Here is a 16,789-nt window from a genome sequence, read left to right as displayed (position 1 = left end):
TCTTTGCAACCCCATGGGCTGTAGTAATTTTTATGAGATGACAGTTGGAAGGTCTGCTTTTAGATAGACTCTAAAGGCCTCCATGTGGGTGTGACCCATTGGAGCAGAAACACCAGCTGCCTCACCTCCTCCATCTGTAATCACACTGGTACACAGCTGGACGCACTCCCCCCGCCTTCCCTTCCCCAGGTACCCCAGTAGACGTGCCGGCATGGACAGGGACCCCTTCACCATCTAATTCCCTTCTCCTTGACCCTGCTCCCCACCTGCACCACATCCTCCACATCTCCCAGCCCGAGTTTGGGTCTGCCTCTGGAAGAAAAGAAATACGGTCATAGCCTCATTATTCACAGACCCTGTATTTGCTAACATTTATTTGTAATCTCAAAATCCATACTCAGGTGTTTTCATGGTCTTCCTAAACACAGAGCAGCAAAAAATTTGAGTCACCTACATGCATGCCCTCAGCTGAAACAGAACAAGGCCACGCTCTGAGTTCTTGTTTCAGCTCCCAGACTGTAAACAAGTGTCCAATCCACAATGTATTTCGTGCCACATTTTTTTGCATATTTGTGCTTTTGTAGGTGATTTCACTGTTTAAAATGGACCTAAAGCATAGTCCAGAAGGGCTGTGTGCTTTACGGAGAAAATACTTGTTACATAAGCTTTGTTCAGGCGAGACTTATAGTACTATTGGTTGTGAGTACAGTGTAAACAAATCAACAATAGTCTTTAAACAGAAACACGCATCAAGCAAGGTTATGTATTGATTGACTAACAAAAATATCATGACCAGGGGCTCACAGGGACCTAACCCTCAATTTCCCCTAGAAGCGATGGTTTAGCATTCACTAATTCATGTTGCCTAGTGACTTTGTAGAACTGAAGCACAATGAATAATGAGAACTAATTGTAACCCTTATTTTACGTTGCTCTCCACCCATCACATCAGTCCCCTTCAGGAAGAAGGAAAGAGCCTTTTCCTGCCCTGCGCAGCATCTGAGTCCCATCAGAGCCGGTCAGGCTCTGTCCCTCCCTCCCTGCCTGCAGTTGCACCACATGGCTTCAGGACCGCCCTCTGACTGGGAGCAGTGGCGAGCACAGGAGCTGAAGGGGCAGAGGAGGGAGGGCTCACGCGGGTCCTGGGGAGGACCGTGGCTGTCCGGGTGGTCAGGCCCGCCTCTAGCTTCAGGAACGCAGCACAGACATCACCCATCGCTTGCCAGGACATGTCCTTTCAAATTCAACCCCAAACTTCCTGCTCGTCTTGTGGCTAAGACTGCGTGCTCCCAATACTGGGGACCCAGGTTCGATCCCTGCTCGCAGAACTAGATCCCACATACTGCAACAAAGAGTTTACGTACCACAAGACACGGCACAGCCTCAGTGTCCAAGCAGCAAAAGGGAGGGGTGGGGACTGTGGCTTCATGTGAGCCGAGCTCTCATCAGAGGAGACAGGTGGCACACAGCTCATCCTGGCATTTCCCATGCTGGGAGGAGGGTTGGGGCTGCCAAATATTCCCTTCCTGAGAACAGCCAGAAATCCAGGTGTAGGGGAAGAGCAGGCAGACCTGCATTTGTTCTGAGTTCAACTGCCCCTCCCCTGCTATGTCACTCCAGGAATACCCTTAGCCTTTCTGTACTTTAATGTATTTATTTACATAATAGAAATAAATCCAGTTTCCTTGTAAGTTATGATGAGGATCAGAAGTGTGAGGCTGCTATGTATAAAATAGTTAACTAATGAGAACCTGCTGTATAGCACAAAGAACTCTTCTCAGTATTCTGTGGTGACCTAAATGCAAAAAAAGAGGGGATATATATATACGTTGAGCTGATTCACTTTGCTGTACAGCAGAAATGAACATAACGTTGTAAAGCAACTATACTCCAATAAAAACTAATTTTTAAAAAAGAAGTGTAAAAGATAAGGGGAAAGACATGTCCTCTGTCCATGGGACTGTGGTGAGAAGGTGCTGGGAGACAGAAAGAGGACATCTGGGTTGAGTGACCTGGAGCACATGGTTAAAACAGGCGTTGCAAACTCGAGTACTTAAGACCCCCTGTGAAAAGGCGGTGGGTGCAAGGCAACAATGATAATAATGGCCGATCGCAGTTACCAATCACTGTACTCTGTGCCAAACTGTACTGATATTCATGTGTTTACCCCTCATGGGAGAAACACAACAGCTTTGAGATTGCTTCATTTCCCAAACGAGGAAGCTGAAACACAGAAAGAAACTTGTCCAAGTTTACAAATCAAGCCGGGAGCCAAGAGTGGTAACAGTGCAGGTCAGCTGGGATTGCGAGCACTGTCTCAAGGCAGGAAATGCCCGTGTGCGCATGCGTGTGGGCCTAACTCCATGTACGCGAGCACTGTCTCAAGGCAGGAAATGCCCGTGTGTTCATGCGTGTGGGCCTAACTCCATGTACGCGAGCACTGTCTCAAGGCAGGAAACGCCCGTGTGTGCATGCGTGTGGGCCTAAATCCATGTACGTGTAAGTGCCAGCCAACCAAGCGAATGTCCCAGTCGGGCAGATCTGGCCCCAAAGACTACCAGCTGCAACCGCTTATTTCATATAACCTGATGGTGACCCTTATTTTACTTTATTTATTTATTGCACTCATAACCAATAGCATAGAAGTCTTGCTGAACAAAGCTTATGTGATGGGTATTTTCTTTCCTTTTCTTTGGATCTTAGTTGTGGTGCATGGGGCCTTTTAGTCGAGGCCTGTAGGAGCTTCTGGAGAAGGCAATGCACCCCACTCCAGTACTCCTGCCTGGAAAATCCCATGGACAGAGGAGCCTGGTGGGCTGCAGTCCATGGGGTCGCGAAGAGTTGGACACGACTGAGCAACTTCACTTTCACTTTTCACTTTCATGCATTGGAGAAGGAAATGAGAACCCACTCCAGTGTTCTTGCCTGGAGAATCCCAGGGACAGGGGAGTCTGGTGGGCTGCCTGCCGTCTGTGGGGTCGCATAGAGTCGGATACGACTGAAGCGACTTAGTAGTAGTAGTAATAGTAGGATCTTTAGTTGAGGCCTGAGAACTCCTAGTTGCAGCATATAGAATCTAGTTCCCTGATGAGGAATCAAACCCAGGCCCCTTGCATTAAGAGTGTGGAGTCTTAACCACTGGATCACCAGGCAAGTCCTGATGGCAGCTCTTTTTAAGTAAACAGACCTCATTTGCTGGGACCCATCATCACCCCTACACCCCGATGAGGCTATGGGTCAGCTAGAATTCTGCCCATCAGAGTGGCTGCAGCCAGCTGTGTCTGTGACTGAGTCTGCTTGGCTTCCCCAAGGTCTGTGGGACCAGTGCCCTCAGGTTACGGTCTGGACGGGAGCATCCTGACAGGGCATGAGGGCAAAGGACCATCGACACAGAGCCAGGACTTTGGACTCTGCTGTGCCTTTCCAAACTATTCTGAACCTCCGTGTCCTCTCCTATCTTGTGGGGAAAATGAGATTTCATAAGGATCACTTGTGCTAAGGGATGCAAAGAAAAGCTGTGAGCTGTTCCCCACAAGGGTTATCAGGACTGTGGAAACTCAAAGAAGCTTTTCAAGTGACCTCCCCTTCCGAGCAGGGTCACGGCTTCTCTCAGATGAATTTCAGGTCAGTTCTTACACTGAATTTCAGGTCAGTTCTTACACTGAAGGGACATCTCAAGCAGAGACTGAAACCAGCACCCCTCTAGCCAAAATCAGTTCCCCATGGGTGGACTTGGTGGTGCTGATTGTGTTTTTAATAAGAAGTAATTGCTAGGCTTCCCAGGTGGTGCTGGTGGTAAAGATCATGCCTGACAGTGCAGGAGATGCTAGAGACATGGGTTCAATCCCTGGATTGGGAAGATCCCCTGGAGGAGGACGTGGCTACCCACTCCAGTATTCTTGCCTGGAGAATCACATGGACAGAGGAGGTTGGCAGGCTACTGTCCATAGGGTCGCAAAGAGTTGGACACAACTGAAGTGACTTAGCATATATGCACACCCTCTTTTAAAAATCAAGAGTTTCCACAGAAAAATAAATGTGGATTTCTAGCATCCTTTGGGAAACCAGAAGATCTGGCAAAACAGCCCATGTTCCCAAATGGCTCCAGTTGAGCTGAGTTGAGGAGTGGCTGCCCCCTTAGCTGGGGCACATGCTTTCTTGATCATCGCTGTCCCCACAGGGCTTGTTTCTAACTTTACATCACTTGCCTGGGCCCTGGGACATTTGAGCTTGTAACCCCAGCTTGAAGTAGAATTTCCACATCAGGAGAAGGGAGACATCCCTAAGGAGGTGGACAGGACCTCACCAACCCAGCACAGTGCCAATGTACTGCTCAATCATGACCCGGCATACTCAGCTTCCAGAAAAATCCACGTAGCACTCTCCCTACTGCTTTTCCACGGAGGACTGGACTTTACAACAGGGTTTACGACCCTATGGACTGTAACCCGCCAGGCTCCTCTGTCCATGGTATTTCCCAGGCAAGAATGTTGTAGTGGGTAGCCATGTCCTTCTCCAGGGGACCTTCCTGACCCAGGGATCGAATCTCGGTCTCCCACCTTGGGGGTAGACTCTTTACTGTCTGGGCCACCAGGGAAGATGGAGCTCTTACAAAGCCCTGAGGCACTGGCTGACTGCGGCACTTGCCCTGCGTTGCTCTGTCTCTGTCCCTCAGCCCAAGCTGCCTGGATGGAGAGAGGGCAGCATCCAGGTCTTTTGGAAAATTCTATCCTCCTTTTTTGCCCTTATGTTTTCCATTCTCCCAACCTGAGGAAATCCAATTCGCAAACCTTACAGTAGCGTGATATTAATTCTGCTCATTTAAAGAAACAAACGTCAGGAAGCAGGAACCTCCCGCTTGCTAGCTGCCCAAATTCATCTCCACTGCCCGCCCCGTCTGCTTCAGTTCCCCAAGAAACCTAACTCTCTCGAGCTGGAGGAGAAGCTCCAGCATTTGGATGAGTTATAGCTGCTGGGAGAGCCTTTCTCTCTCCTCCCATGTCAAATTTGGGGGTAATTTGAAGTCTCCCCTGTGTGTGACTTTCACTTCCGTGTTCCTGTGGACCAAGACTGCCAGGATTTATAAGGAATCCAGCTGAGTTTCAGAAGAGTCAGGCAGGGAGCAAAAATCTAGTCTGAGAATCTCCCAGCTGGCTCAGATCTTGGGGGAGGGGTTAGAGGCGCACTGGAACCTGTTTTCTCAGCAGGATGGAAGAGGGGAAGTGAGGAAGGCCTTGACTGGGAGCACGGAGGAAGCAGATGCTGCCATGGTGGGAACTGTTTCCTTGACGCCTGCGCATGGCTGTGGGCACTGCCACCCCTGGCAAACCCAGGGCCTACGTGCGAAGGGGGCAAGCAGCCTGCACTGAGCCCCGGGGTGCCCAGGTGAAATTCAGTTGCCCTGAACCATCCCCATGGGACTTCCCAGGTGGTCTGTGGTAAAGACCCCGCCTGCCAGTGCAGGAGACAAAAGAGATGCGGGTTCAACCCCTGGGTCGGGAAGATTCCCTGGAGGAGGCATGGCTACCCACTGCTGTATCCTTGTCTGAAGAATCCCATGGGCAGAGGCCGGCCACGGTCCATAGTGTCGAAAAGAGTCGGACACAACAGAGCGACTTAGCTTGCACTCACACATCCCTATAGGGTGGGGGGCCGTGAGTCCGCCCCAGGCTCCGCGAGGAGGGCTCTTGAGAGGAGCAGTAGTACCAGGGACGCATGGAGTGCTATCTACCCTTCGGTGCTCTGGGCCCAGGAGCAGTGCCCTCCCTGCCCTGGGCCTCAGTGCGTCCAGCAAGACAGTGGGCCAGCTGTCTCTCTCATGAGCCCTTGGTTCTAATAAGCTCAAGGCACTCAGCCAGTCAGCAACTCCACGTCCACCTACGAGGCTCCCGGTCATAGAATAAGGTCCCCCAGGCTGTTTGCGGAGGAGGCTGGATTCTTCATTTGGCTCCTTTAAACCCATCCCTTTCCATTCCAGGCAGCCAGCCAGGGCTGCTGTTCAGGCCTGAGCATTTGAGTGGTCTGTGGGGACCCCCTGCCCCTCACAGCACCTACAGCTCTACGGCACCTGCCTGCCACTCAGCTCTCCCATACAGCCTGCCATGTGGTGTTGGCCCTGGCAGGGAAGAGCCTGCTGTCTGAGCTCCAAAGTGGAATCGGAAGTGGTTTAATAGGACTGAGCCCAGTTAGGAAAACACGGCGTCCCAAACCCTGAATCCTTCAGAGCCCTGATAGAAGGGGTGGGCACCCACATCTCCAAAGGAATATCCAGTTAGGAAAAGCAGTTCACTGGAGGCTTTTCTATGTGCTTAAAACCCTGGGCTTCAATCCCAGCGCTCTCAGCTGTGTGACTGTGAGCAAGGTACCTAACCTCTCTGAATCTCAGTCACCTCATCCATAAAACAAGACAATGATAAAAATAATATCCATCTGATGGCTGTTGTTTTGAGGATCTGATGTGATTCTGTTGGCCAAAGCCCTCGCATGGTGCCTAGTACATAATAAGTGCGCAAGAAGTAGTAACTAGAAAGGGTCCGTTTATATCGGGAATCTCACATGATGAAGAGCGGAAGGTTCTACAAATGCCTCACCCCCATAGAGAGTAGGCACGTTTGGAATTTTTCTCCTGCTCTCCTCTTGAGCATCACTACTTAGTGAGAGGATCTTTTAAAGAGGGAAAATAAGTTTGAGAACCATTTTAAATCTGCCAGTCCGCAGGGCACAGAAAGGAGAATTGTACTGAAAGACTTCAAACACTACACAGTCTGTTCCACGAAGGTAACCTCCCCACCCACCCCATGTGGGTCTGGGCTCCCTGCTTCCTGGGGCACGGGTGCTGAAGACTGAAGGTCAGAAAGCCCAAGATGGAGCCTCCCCGAGGCAGTCCTCAGTCCTGGGGGCTCCCCACAGTCACCACGTGGCTGCAGAACTGGCGTCCCCGCCCTGAGTCCTGACCCATCCTGTCCCTCCCTCCAGAAACTTGAGTAACAACAGAATCAAGGAGGTGAAAGAGGGCGCTTTTGATGGCGCGGCCAGCGTGCAGGAGCTGGTGCTGACGGGGAACCAGCTGGAGACGGCGCACGGGCGCGCGTTCCGCGGCCTCAGCGGCCTCAAGACCTTGTGAGTCCCTGGGGCCTGGGCCACAGCCGGAGGGAGGGGCTGGGGAGGCAGGGAGGGGCCTGGGCCACGGCCGGAGGGAGGGGCTGGGGAGGCAGGGAGGGGCCTGGGCCACGGCCGGAGGGAGGGCTGGGGGCAGGGCCCTGGGCCCAGGCCGGAGGGGGCTGGGGGGCAGGAGGCCTGGGCCCACGGAGGGGGGCTGGGGAGGCAGGGAGGGGCCAGTGAGGGCTGGCCTGGCGGGGGCGGGTGGGGCCGGCCTGGGCGGCAGAATCCTTTGCTTCCTTTCGCCAGAGAGATGTCAGGCATTTCCCAGCCCTGAACGGGAAAGAACTTAGCACGCACCCCCAACACACACACACACTTGCCTCATATGCAGATTCATACCCGAAACAGGCACACATTTACACAAACATAGGCGTGACACACGTACATAAAATGACATAGAGACATACATGCAACACGCAGATAAACACATACACAAACAGGCATGTGTGTATCAGCACACAAACTGATGTCCAGAGCCACGTCTTGATTCTCCGCCCCTCCCCAAAATATCCACACATACACTAACCACCATACAATACGCATGTGTATACGTATACACACGTGACACCTGCTTCTACTATAAGTAAAGCATCCGCAGCCAAGAATGTGCGCACACATTTACAGGCAGCCCCAGGTCCAGCCATGGCAGACCTCAGCATCGTGACAGGTCTGAGCATGGAGTTGGCAAAAAGAGCACCCCACACTCACACACACACCCGTGGGGCAGGAGAAAGGGGCACCCTACACTCACAGACACACACACACGGAAAGGATGGGAGGGAAGAGATGACACCTGTGCTTGCTCCCTGCACCCCTCTCCCTGCAGGATGCTGAGAAGTAACCTGATCAGCTGTGTGAGCAATGACACCTTTGCTGGCCTGAGCTCAGTGAGGCTGCTCTCTCTCTATGACAATCGGATCACCACCATCACCCCTGGAGCCTTCACCACGCTTGTCTCTCTGTCTACCATGTAAGTCCCCTGGACCCACCGCACACTCACTCTGGGTACCTCTCCGGCAGCCCTCTGCCCTCTCAGCGCCTGACTGTCTTTGACCCAAAGTCATCTCTCCATCTGTCAACTTAAACATGTATCAGGCTCCCTCCATGTGCCAGGCACCATTAAATGCTAAGGAGGCACAGACGTGGGCCCCGCTTCCTGGAGCTCAGAGCATAGCGAGCTGCCACAGAATAGAGGCCCACAGTGATATGAAAACCTAACATGGGCCTTGTCAAGGAACACTGGAGCTATGTTCTGGAAGGTGAGGGCGAATTAGCTTGTTCAAGAAAGTGGAAAGTGCATTCCTTCACTGGGAAGAGCATGTGCAAAGGCCCTGGGTTAAAGCAGGGCAGAGATGCAGGACGAGCAGTGCCTAACGTGGTCACACACAGCGGGCAAGGCTGGAGGGGGGGCCAGGGCCAGGCTGCAGGACAGCCGTGGGCCGTTCGGTTTCTAACCAGAGCATGTTAGGAATCCAGCAAAGGTTTTAAGCAGGCCAGTGGGGATTTTTTTAAGCAATGTCACTGACTGCTTAAATGTATATCAGAACCAGTTAGAGTCTAGCTCTCTGGACGAGTGTTCCTGCCCACAAAATTCACTGCATTGCTAAGGGAGGCTGCCTAGAATAATGGTGAAAACTTTGGGCTCTAGAGCCAAGTTTTCTGGCTTCAAATCCTAGCTGTACCTCGTGTTAGATGTGTGACCTTGGAAAAGTTACTTCACCTCTCTGTGCTTTTGCCGTCACTTCTCATAATCCTCATGGGATTGTTTTGAGGCCTGAATCTTTGCAAAGTGCACAGCAGGGGCCTGAGATAGGGAAAGTGCTCAGCGTGTGTCAGCTTTTATGGCTGTCCATCATATTTCCGTGTGGCTCTGTTACCCTTAGTTGCTCGCTTTTTTATCCCTCTCTTCTTTTCTCCAAAGACCCTTTGGTAGACAGAAGCGAAAGCTATTTCTGCATCTCCTGTAGCTGCTGCCCATGTTCATGATCCCAGACACTGACCTCGCTGGGAATAAAAGCCAAAGTTCCAGAATGTGCTAAAGGCCCCACTGCATCGAGTCCCTCAGCCCCATCAGCCTTCCTGTTATGTGCATGCCCCAGGCCACTCCCCCCTGAGAACTCTGCACGGCTGCACCCACTGCCTGCAAAGCCCTTCTCCCGCTCCCTCCCCTCCTCCCTTCGTTGGCTCCAGTGTCAGTTGCCTCAGCCCATTCCACCTCTGCCTCTCCCCCAGTTCTTCCAGCCCGGCTTTTCTAGTTGTTTTCCATATCACTGACCATTCCCTAACATACTACACTTTTTGCTGTTGGGCTTCCCTGGCGGCTCTGAGGGTAAAGAATCTACCTGCAATGCAGGAGACACGGGTTCAATCCCTGGATCGGGAAGATCCCTTGGAAAAGGTAATGGCTACCCACTCCAGTATTCTTAATTAGAAAGTATCTGCCTCCCATCAGCTGGAATATAAGTTCCAGAAGGAAGAAGAACAGGGATACATGACTGTTTTGTTCACTGCTCTATCCCCACTGCGTACATCTGAGCCTGGCACTCAGTGAAAGAAAGTGAAAGTGAAGTCGCTCAGTTGTGTCCAACTCTTTGCAACCCCGTGAACTGGGGCCTACCAGGCTCCTCCGTCTATGGAATTTTCCCTGCAAGAGTACAGGAGTGGGTTGCCATTGCCTTCTCCAGGGGATCTTCCTGACCCAGGGATTGAACCCAGGTCTCCGGCATCATAGGCAGATGCTTTACCATCTGAGCCACCAGGGAAGTCCCACCTTTATATAATTGCTGAACAAGTGGATGAGTTGAATGAATGAGTGACATCAGCATGGAGGACAATGGGTAAGGAACTAGCAGTATGGGTGGGTCGGTTTATCTCAGCCCACTTCTTACCTCTCCTGGATGCCTCCACCCTGGGAATCCAAAACCCAGAGGGCTAGAGCCACAGAGCATGTAGGGAACAGACTCCATCAGGAGGAGGAACTTAGCCGCCTTCTCACAGTTGCTGACTCTCAGAGCCGGAGTCGACCCCAGGAAGGACTCCCAAGCCCTCAACTGCCATGTCAAACCACAGCCCCTCGTGGGCTCTCTGGCCCTGTTCTTCAACCTTCCTACGCTCTGTGTCCCTCATTTGTGAAGTGGGAATCATGTCACATCCTTCCTAGGGTTGCTATGACAAGTCTGAATAAGAGAATGGGTTTATAAAGCACTCGGCCCCATTCCAGCCCTCTGGGAAACTCCCGTATCCGTCCATCATCGCATCTGACGGATATGTGTCCAGTGCCCGTGCTGACACCCTGCTGGTTCCCGAGGCTCAGAGCAGGAGGACAGGCCTGGTCCCTCCTCACAGCGAGTCTGAGGAGGGAGGCGTTAGCAGCTCCGACGTGTGCTGTGGAGGAACTGCGGGCGACTAAAGCGAGAACAGAACAGGGCTGCTGCTGTTGCTACTGCCAAGTCGCTTCAGTCGTGTCTGACTCTGTGCGACCCCATGGACTGTAGCCCACTAGGCTCCTCTGTCCATGGGATTTCCCAGGCAAGAGTACTGGAGTGGGTTGCCATGTTCTCCTTCAGGGGATCTTCCAAACCTGGGGATCTTCCAAACCCAGGGATCAAACCCACATCTCCTGCGTTGTAGATGCATTCTTTATCACTCCCACCTCCTGGGAAGCCCAGGGCTTCTTTGGGGAGGGGTCATTTAAGCTGAGGGCCAGCCAGGCACACGGTAAAGAACTTCATTCCAGACTGGAGGAGCAGCTTTGAGTGAAGGCTCTGAGTGTGAGAAATTGAGTCGGCTCACACAGGTAGAGCCCATTGAACAAGGGAGGGCATGGCAGGGATGGGGTCCTGTCTGTCAGCAGAGGTCTAGCATAAGATCCTTGCAAAGACCGCCCCTGGGATGTAGAAGAGGGTCTGGCTTCCTTTTCCAGACTTTCTTCCTCTTTCCTCATTCCCTTGCACTGGAAGCAGACCTTTCTGGAGAGCCAGGTTCTAGGCTTGCAGACCTGGATCCCAGGACCAACCCCCCTGGGACCAGGAGAGATGCTGAGCACTCAGAGGGGGCCCTTTTCTCCTCCCAGAAACCTGCTATCCAACCCCTTCAACTGCAACTGCCACCTGGCCTGGCTCGGGAAGTGGCTGAGGAAGAGACGGATAGTCAGCGGGAACCCCCGGTGCCAGAAGCCCTTCTTCCTCAAAGAGATTCCCATCCAGGACGTGGCCATCCAGGACTTCACCTGTGACGGTGAGGACGCTTGGGGGCAGGGCCGGGCCAGGCAAGGAAGCGAGGAGAAACGGGAGGCGCGGGCAGGGGTAACTGCAGGTCAGGACCCCTTAAACCTGAGTCTCCTCTGCCCTCGGTGGGCAGCCGGAGCTCCGAAGGACTCTGCAGGCCTGCTTGCTGGCCCACACAGCTCCATCATGCAAATTAAAAACAGTTCCTCTTAAGGAAGACCTTAAGGCTTCCATCAGTTAGAAATCTGTTGTAAGATACTGCTTTTGTTAAAGCAAGATACTTTGTGGCCATCTCTGAAGACACTCTTGAACCACATATCCTAATCTGCTGTATCCACAGCGAGTTTGGTGCCCGTTGGGTGATGGGGCACCTTTGAGCAGTACGCCACCTACACAGCTGAACAGGGAGCCCTGGCTTGATTTTCCTGCCTGTATCCTCATGAGGCTCAGAGCAGGTGCTCATGAGAAACAGATTTCCAGATGAGCTTCTGGGAAATTCCTGTCCTGGGCTAGGCAGTACACACCTGCAGATCCAAGGCTTTGAGCGTTAGGATTAGACACATGTTTCTTTGCATAAATTCAGGCCAGCACAGTTTTTACTGGGTCAACTTTAGGTAACTAGAGATGGACAACCTGGTTTGTAAATTAACAGAAGTTCAGGTATAACGGGGGCTGGGGACACAGTCACCACCCCAGGGGGATTGTGTAGTGGAAGATGTGGAGAACAGGAGGACACAGGCCCACCCCACCAGGACCACCCCTTCGGTCAGCTTGGCTTACTCCTTTGGTCACCCTACCAGGGGTCTGACCCACGCCCCTGCAGTAGAAACACGGAGTCCTAACCACGGGCCTGCCAGGGAAGTCCCCATTTGGCTTACTCCTGAACTGGTTAACAGTGACCGCTTCCCTTTCTAGTATCTGGTTAATCGAGTTTTTAGCATCTTTGTTTTATGATAAACATGGGGGAAGATAGACAACCCTATTTCCCAACCCAGGCGCCTCTCCTTTCCCTTCAGCCATGGAGGAGACCAGCAAGCTCCTTATCCCGTTCTGGCTCAAAGCTGAAGGCTCCCCTGTCATATTAGCAGCTGGGTCAGGGAGCGGGCTGAGCTCACCCGGGCAGGCGGGGCCCTCTCCTGCCTCGCTCACTGCCGGCTCTCCGCAGGCAACGATGAGAGCAGCTGCCAGCTGGGTCCGCGCTGCCCCGAGCAGTGCACCTGTGTGGAGACGGTGGTGCGCTGCAGCAACCGGGGGCTCCGTGCCCTTCCCAAAGGCATCCCCAAGGACGTGACGGAGCTGTGAGTACCCTGCCACCACGACGACCTGGAGATGCCCTCCCCGAAGGCATCCCCGCAAAGCGGGAGCCTTGGCCAGGGTCAGGCGGCATCCTGCACGTGGCACAGGAAGCTCTCCCGCCCAAACCTCTGCCTGGCGGTGACGACCCTCTAGAATACAAGTGGGAGGGCTATTGTCTCGTGTTCTCTGACACCCCTAGGCCCCTGCTCTGCACTCTGTAGTTGTTGTTGAGTCACTAAGTCGTGTCCAACTCTTCTCAGCCGTATGGACTGCAGCACGCCAGGCCTCCATCCCTCGGAGTTTGCCCAAGTTCATGTCCACGGAATCGGTGATGGCTTCCAACCATCTCATCGTCTATCGTCCCCTTCTCCTCCTGCCTTCTATCTTTTCCAGCATCAGGGTCTTTTCCAGTGAGTCAGCTCTTCACATCTTCACGATGGCCAAAGTATTGGAGCTTTAGCTTCATCATCAGTCCTTCCAGTGAATATTCAAGGTTGATTTCCTTTAGGATTGACTAGTTTGATCTCCTTGCTGTCCAAGGGACTCTCACGAGCTTCTCTGGCACCACAGTTTGAAAGCATCAGTTCTTCGGTGCTCATTCTTCTTTTTGGTCACAACCCCCCACAATTTCTCAGTCTGACCCCAGAAATAGCACGTAATGGTCAAAACACAGCCCAGCAGGCATTACGGCTTAGCAAGCACATCTTCGAATATGGTCCTATTTTAACTTAAAACCACCCATTTTACAGAGGAAATCTTAGTTCTGAGTTCCGCTCAGTCTCCACCCAGGAGCCTTCTTACTCTACACCCCACCTCCTGACACTAAGTCTCTGGGGGTTGCTCCTTCGTCAGAAGCTCCCAGTTAAATGAAAGCGAGACCGTTCCCCTCATGAAGGGTTTTACTATTGTGGGAAAAAGCCTTCTGTCTGCCCCCCGGGAAGCTGAAAGGGTCTCACAGGCAGGAAGGCCTCGCGGGCATGGCCACGTCGCAGCGCGGGCACGGCCGGGCGGGCAGCCCCTGCGGGATGGACACGGCAGCCTCGTGCTGTCTCCCATCCCTTCGTCATTGCCTCCATGCATGTTTGCTGGGTACCTCGTGTGTCAGGTACTCTCCTCACACCAAGGAGGTGATGGTGCATGAAACAGATGTGACCCCTACCCGCGTGGCTCCTGGTTTCATGGGGAAGGTTGACATTTGCTCAGTCATCTCAGACACACATGTGACGTGACAACCATGAAAAGTGCTACAAAGAAGAGGAACCAGATTCTTATGACATCCAAAAGTAGGGAGATTTGACTTGGATGTGAAGATTGGAGAAAGCTGCTCTGGGGATGGGAGGTAAGGATAGGGGCTGGAGCTGGACTCTAAAGGGGAAGGGGCCGATAAAGAGAAGGGGGGCTGCCCGAGCTGAGGCCATCGTGGCGGGTAGGCAGAGCTGGAGAGGGCTGGTGGAAGCCCAGCGGGCCCTCTGGGGCCACTGTACCACCCACAGGTCAGGCTGGCTGTCCCTGCCCGGGGCCCCAGGCACACCCGGTCCTGAGGCTGAGCTTAGCAAATGCCCTTGGGGGGATGTTTCTCTGCTGGGTTCTGCCAGCGCCTCGCGGGGTGGAGCCTGAGTGTGCACTGCTCTAGAGTAGCTGAGCGGTTCCTGTGTGTGTTGTGGCTCCTGGCATGTCCTGAGACTCAGTGAGACTGTCCCTGCGCTGCCAGCCCAATGGAGGAAGGTTGGGATAGTCACAGAAAGCCTGTGTCAGTCCTGGGTTTGGGCAGGGGATGTGCCTGTGGAGATGTGTGTGTGCGCATGTTCAGTCGCTCAGTTGTGTCCGACTCTTTGACCGTAGCCCGCCAGGCTCCTCTGTCCACGGGACTTTCCATGCCAGAATACTGCAGTGGGCTGCCATTTTCGACTCCAGGGTATCTTCCCAACCCAGGGATCAAATCTGCGTCTCTTGCATCTCCTGCATTGGCCAGCCGGTTCTTTACCGTTGTGCCACCTGGGAAGCACCCTTGGAGATGCACATGAGCAATGGGGAGAGCTCCATGCTTTCCTGGCTGGGCTACTTGGGGGGTGGGGGCTGCAGAAAATGAGCCAGGTTTACGCCTCCTCCCTGAGCCAATTAAGTGCCAAGTAGCACATGTCAAAGAGAAGAAAATGCCATGAAAACAGGCCCTCAAATGTTTTTCCCCAAAAGCTCATGAAACAGAGATTGAAATAACAAACATAATTGGTCGTAATTATAAACTTGAGAGCTTTGGGAGGAGACCTGATTTCCTGCTTTGGAAATGACGGCACTGCTCTCTGCCAGACGTGGGATCCAAAGCTCGCCAATGAGGGCAGACCTCACCTCTGTCACCAGCCATCTCCTGGAGGGGAAGGAGAGTGTCTAGGGAGGAGTGGGGAGGGGAGGCAGGGGAACAACCTCCAGAGAAAGGGAAAGCTGACAGGCCCAGAACACCGGGGCTCGGAGGGCTCTTGTCAGGGACATTGGCTGAGTCCAGAGTCAGTGTTTCCAAGGTTGGCTTTTCAGCTCCCTCGGCATCTTTAGTTATATTGGGCAGAGCTGCCAACTTACAAAACAAAATTAAGCTTAATTCACTGAGAAGGAGAAAAAAACAAGTTATACAGTGTTTCTCCAAAGGTCACAGTGTAGGAGTCTGCAACCAGCACAAGAGAGCAGGGCAGGCACCCCATGGCCCTGCTCTCTGTGGGTCTCCTCTGTCCTCTCCTCTTGGGTGAGTCGGGCTAAACAGAGGCCTCTCTGCCCCACCCGCACCTGTTCATTCAGTGCCCCCACGTTGTCGTTGAAATAGGCCGTTTGCAACAGTGTGAATGGACGTGAAGGGTGTTATGCTTAGTGAAGGAAGTCAGAGAAAAACAATAGCGTATGAGCTCACTTGTATGTAGAATCTAAAAATCAAAACGAATGTATACGTATGTAACAGAACAGAAGCAGACTCACACATACAGAGAACAGACTGGTGGTCACCGCTGGGGAGAGAAAAGCAGGGAAGGGGCCAGGTGGGGGAAGGGGCTTCAGAGGCACAAGCTACTATGTGCAAAATAAGGAAGTTACGAGCATATACTGTACAGCACAGGGAATATAGCCGACAGTTTATCATAACTTTAAATGAAGTGTAAGCTATGGCATCACTGACTCAATGGACATGAGTTTGAGTAAACTCCAGGAGTTGGTGATGGACCGGGAGGCCTGGCGTGCTGCAGTCCATGGGGTAGCAAAGAGTCAGACACGACTGAGTGACTGAACTGAACTGAAGCTATAATGTTGAATCACTGTGTTGTACACCTGAAACTAATACACTATTGTACATCAGTTCAGATCAGTCACTGTCGTGTCCGACTCTTTGCGACCCTATGAATCACAGCACGCCAGGCCTCCCTGTCCATCACCAACTCCCGGAGTTCACCCAGACTCAGGTCCATCAAGTCAGTGATGCCATCCAGCCATCTCATCCTCTGTCGTCCCCTTCTCCTCCTGCCCCCAATCCCTCCCAACATCAGAGTCTTTTCCAATGAGTCAACTCTTTACATGAGGTGCCAAAGTACTGGAGTTTCAGCTTTAGCATCATTCCTTCCAAAGAACACCCAGGACTGATCTCCTTTAGAGTGGACTGGTTGGATCTCCTTGCAGTCCAAGGGACTCTCAAGAGTCTTCTCCAACACCACAGTTCAAAAGCGTCAATTCTTCCGCGCTCAGCTTTCTTCACAGTCCAACTCTCACATCCATACATGACTACTGGAAAAACCATAGCCTTGACTAGACGGACCTTTGTTGGCAAAGTAATGTCTCTGCTTTTGAATATGCTATCTAGGTTGGTCATAACTTTCCTTCCAAGGAGTAAGCATCTTTTAATTTCATGGCTGCAGTCACCATCTGCAGTGATTTTGGAGCCCAAAAAATAAAGTCTGACATTGTTTCCACTGTTTCCCCATCTATTTCCCATGAAGTGATGGGACCAGATCCCATGATCTCAGTTTTCTGAATGTTGAGCTTTAAGCCAACTTTTTCACTCTCCTCTTTCACTTTCATCAAGAGACTTTTTAGTTCCTCTTCACTTTCTGCCATAAGGGTGGTGTCATCTGCAT

The 16,789-nt window shown here is 52.4% G+C and overlaps 1 protein-coding gene across 1 annotated transcript in view; it reads left to right on the top strand.

Annotated features, from left to right (window-relative positions):
• SLIT3 (slit guidance ligand 3) overlaps positions 1 to 16,789 on the top strand; it is a 717,795-nt gene that overhangs the window by 614,604 nt on the left and 86,402 nt on the right. The window contains exons 17-20 of the mRNA XM_070357383.1: positions 6,976 to 7,119; positions 7,988 to 8,131; positions 11,234 to 11,397; positions 12,553 to 12,685. Of these exons, the coding sequence (XP_070213484.1) occupies positions 6,976 to 7,119; positions 7,988 to 8,131; positions 11,234 to 11,397; positions 12,553 to 12,685 (585 nt within the window). The remainder of the gene's footprint in view (positions 1 to 6,975; positions 7,120 to 7,987; positions 8,132 to 11,233; positions 11,398 to 12,552; positions 12,686 to 16,789) is intronic.

This window comes from Bos mutus, chromosome 20 (assembly GCF_027580195.1).
Source record: "Bos mutus isolate GX-2022 chromosome 20, NWIPB_WYAK_1.1, whole genome shotgun sequence".
NCBI classification, from domain to species: domain Eukaryota; kingdom Metazoa; phylum Chordata; class Mammalia; order Artiodactyla; family Bovidae; genus Bos; species Bos mutus.
Note: the sequence above shows the minus strand (reverse complement) of the source record. Positions and strands in the feature narration are given on the sequence as shown.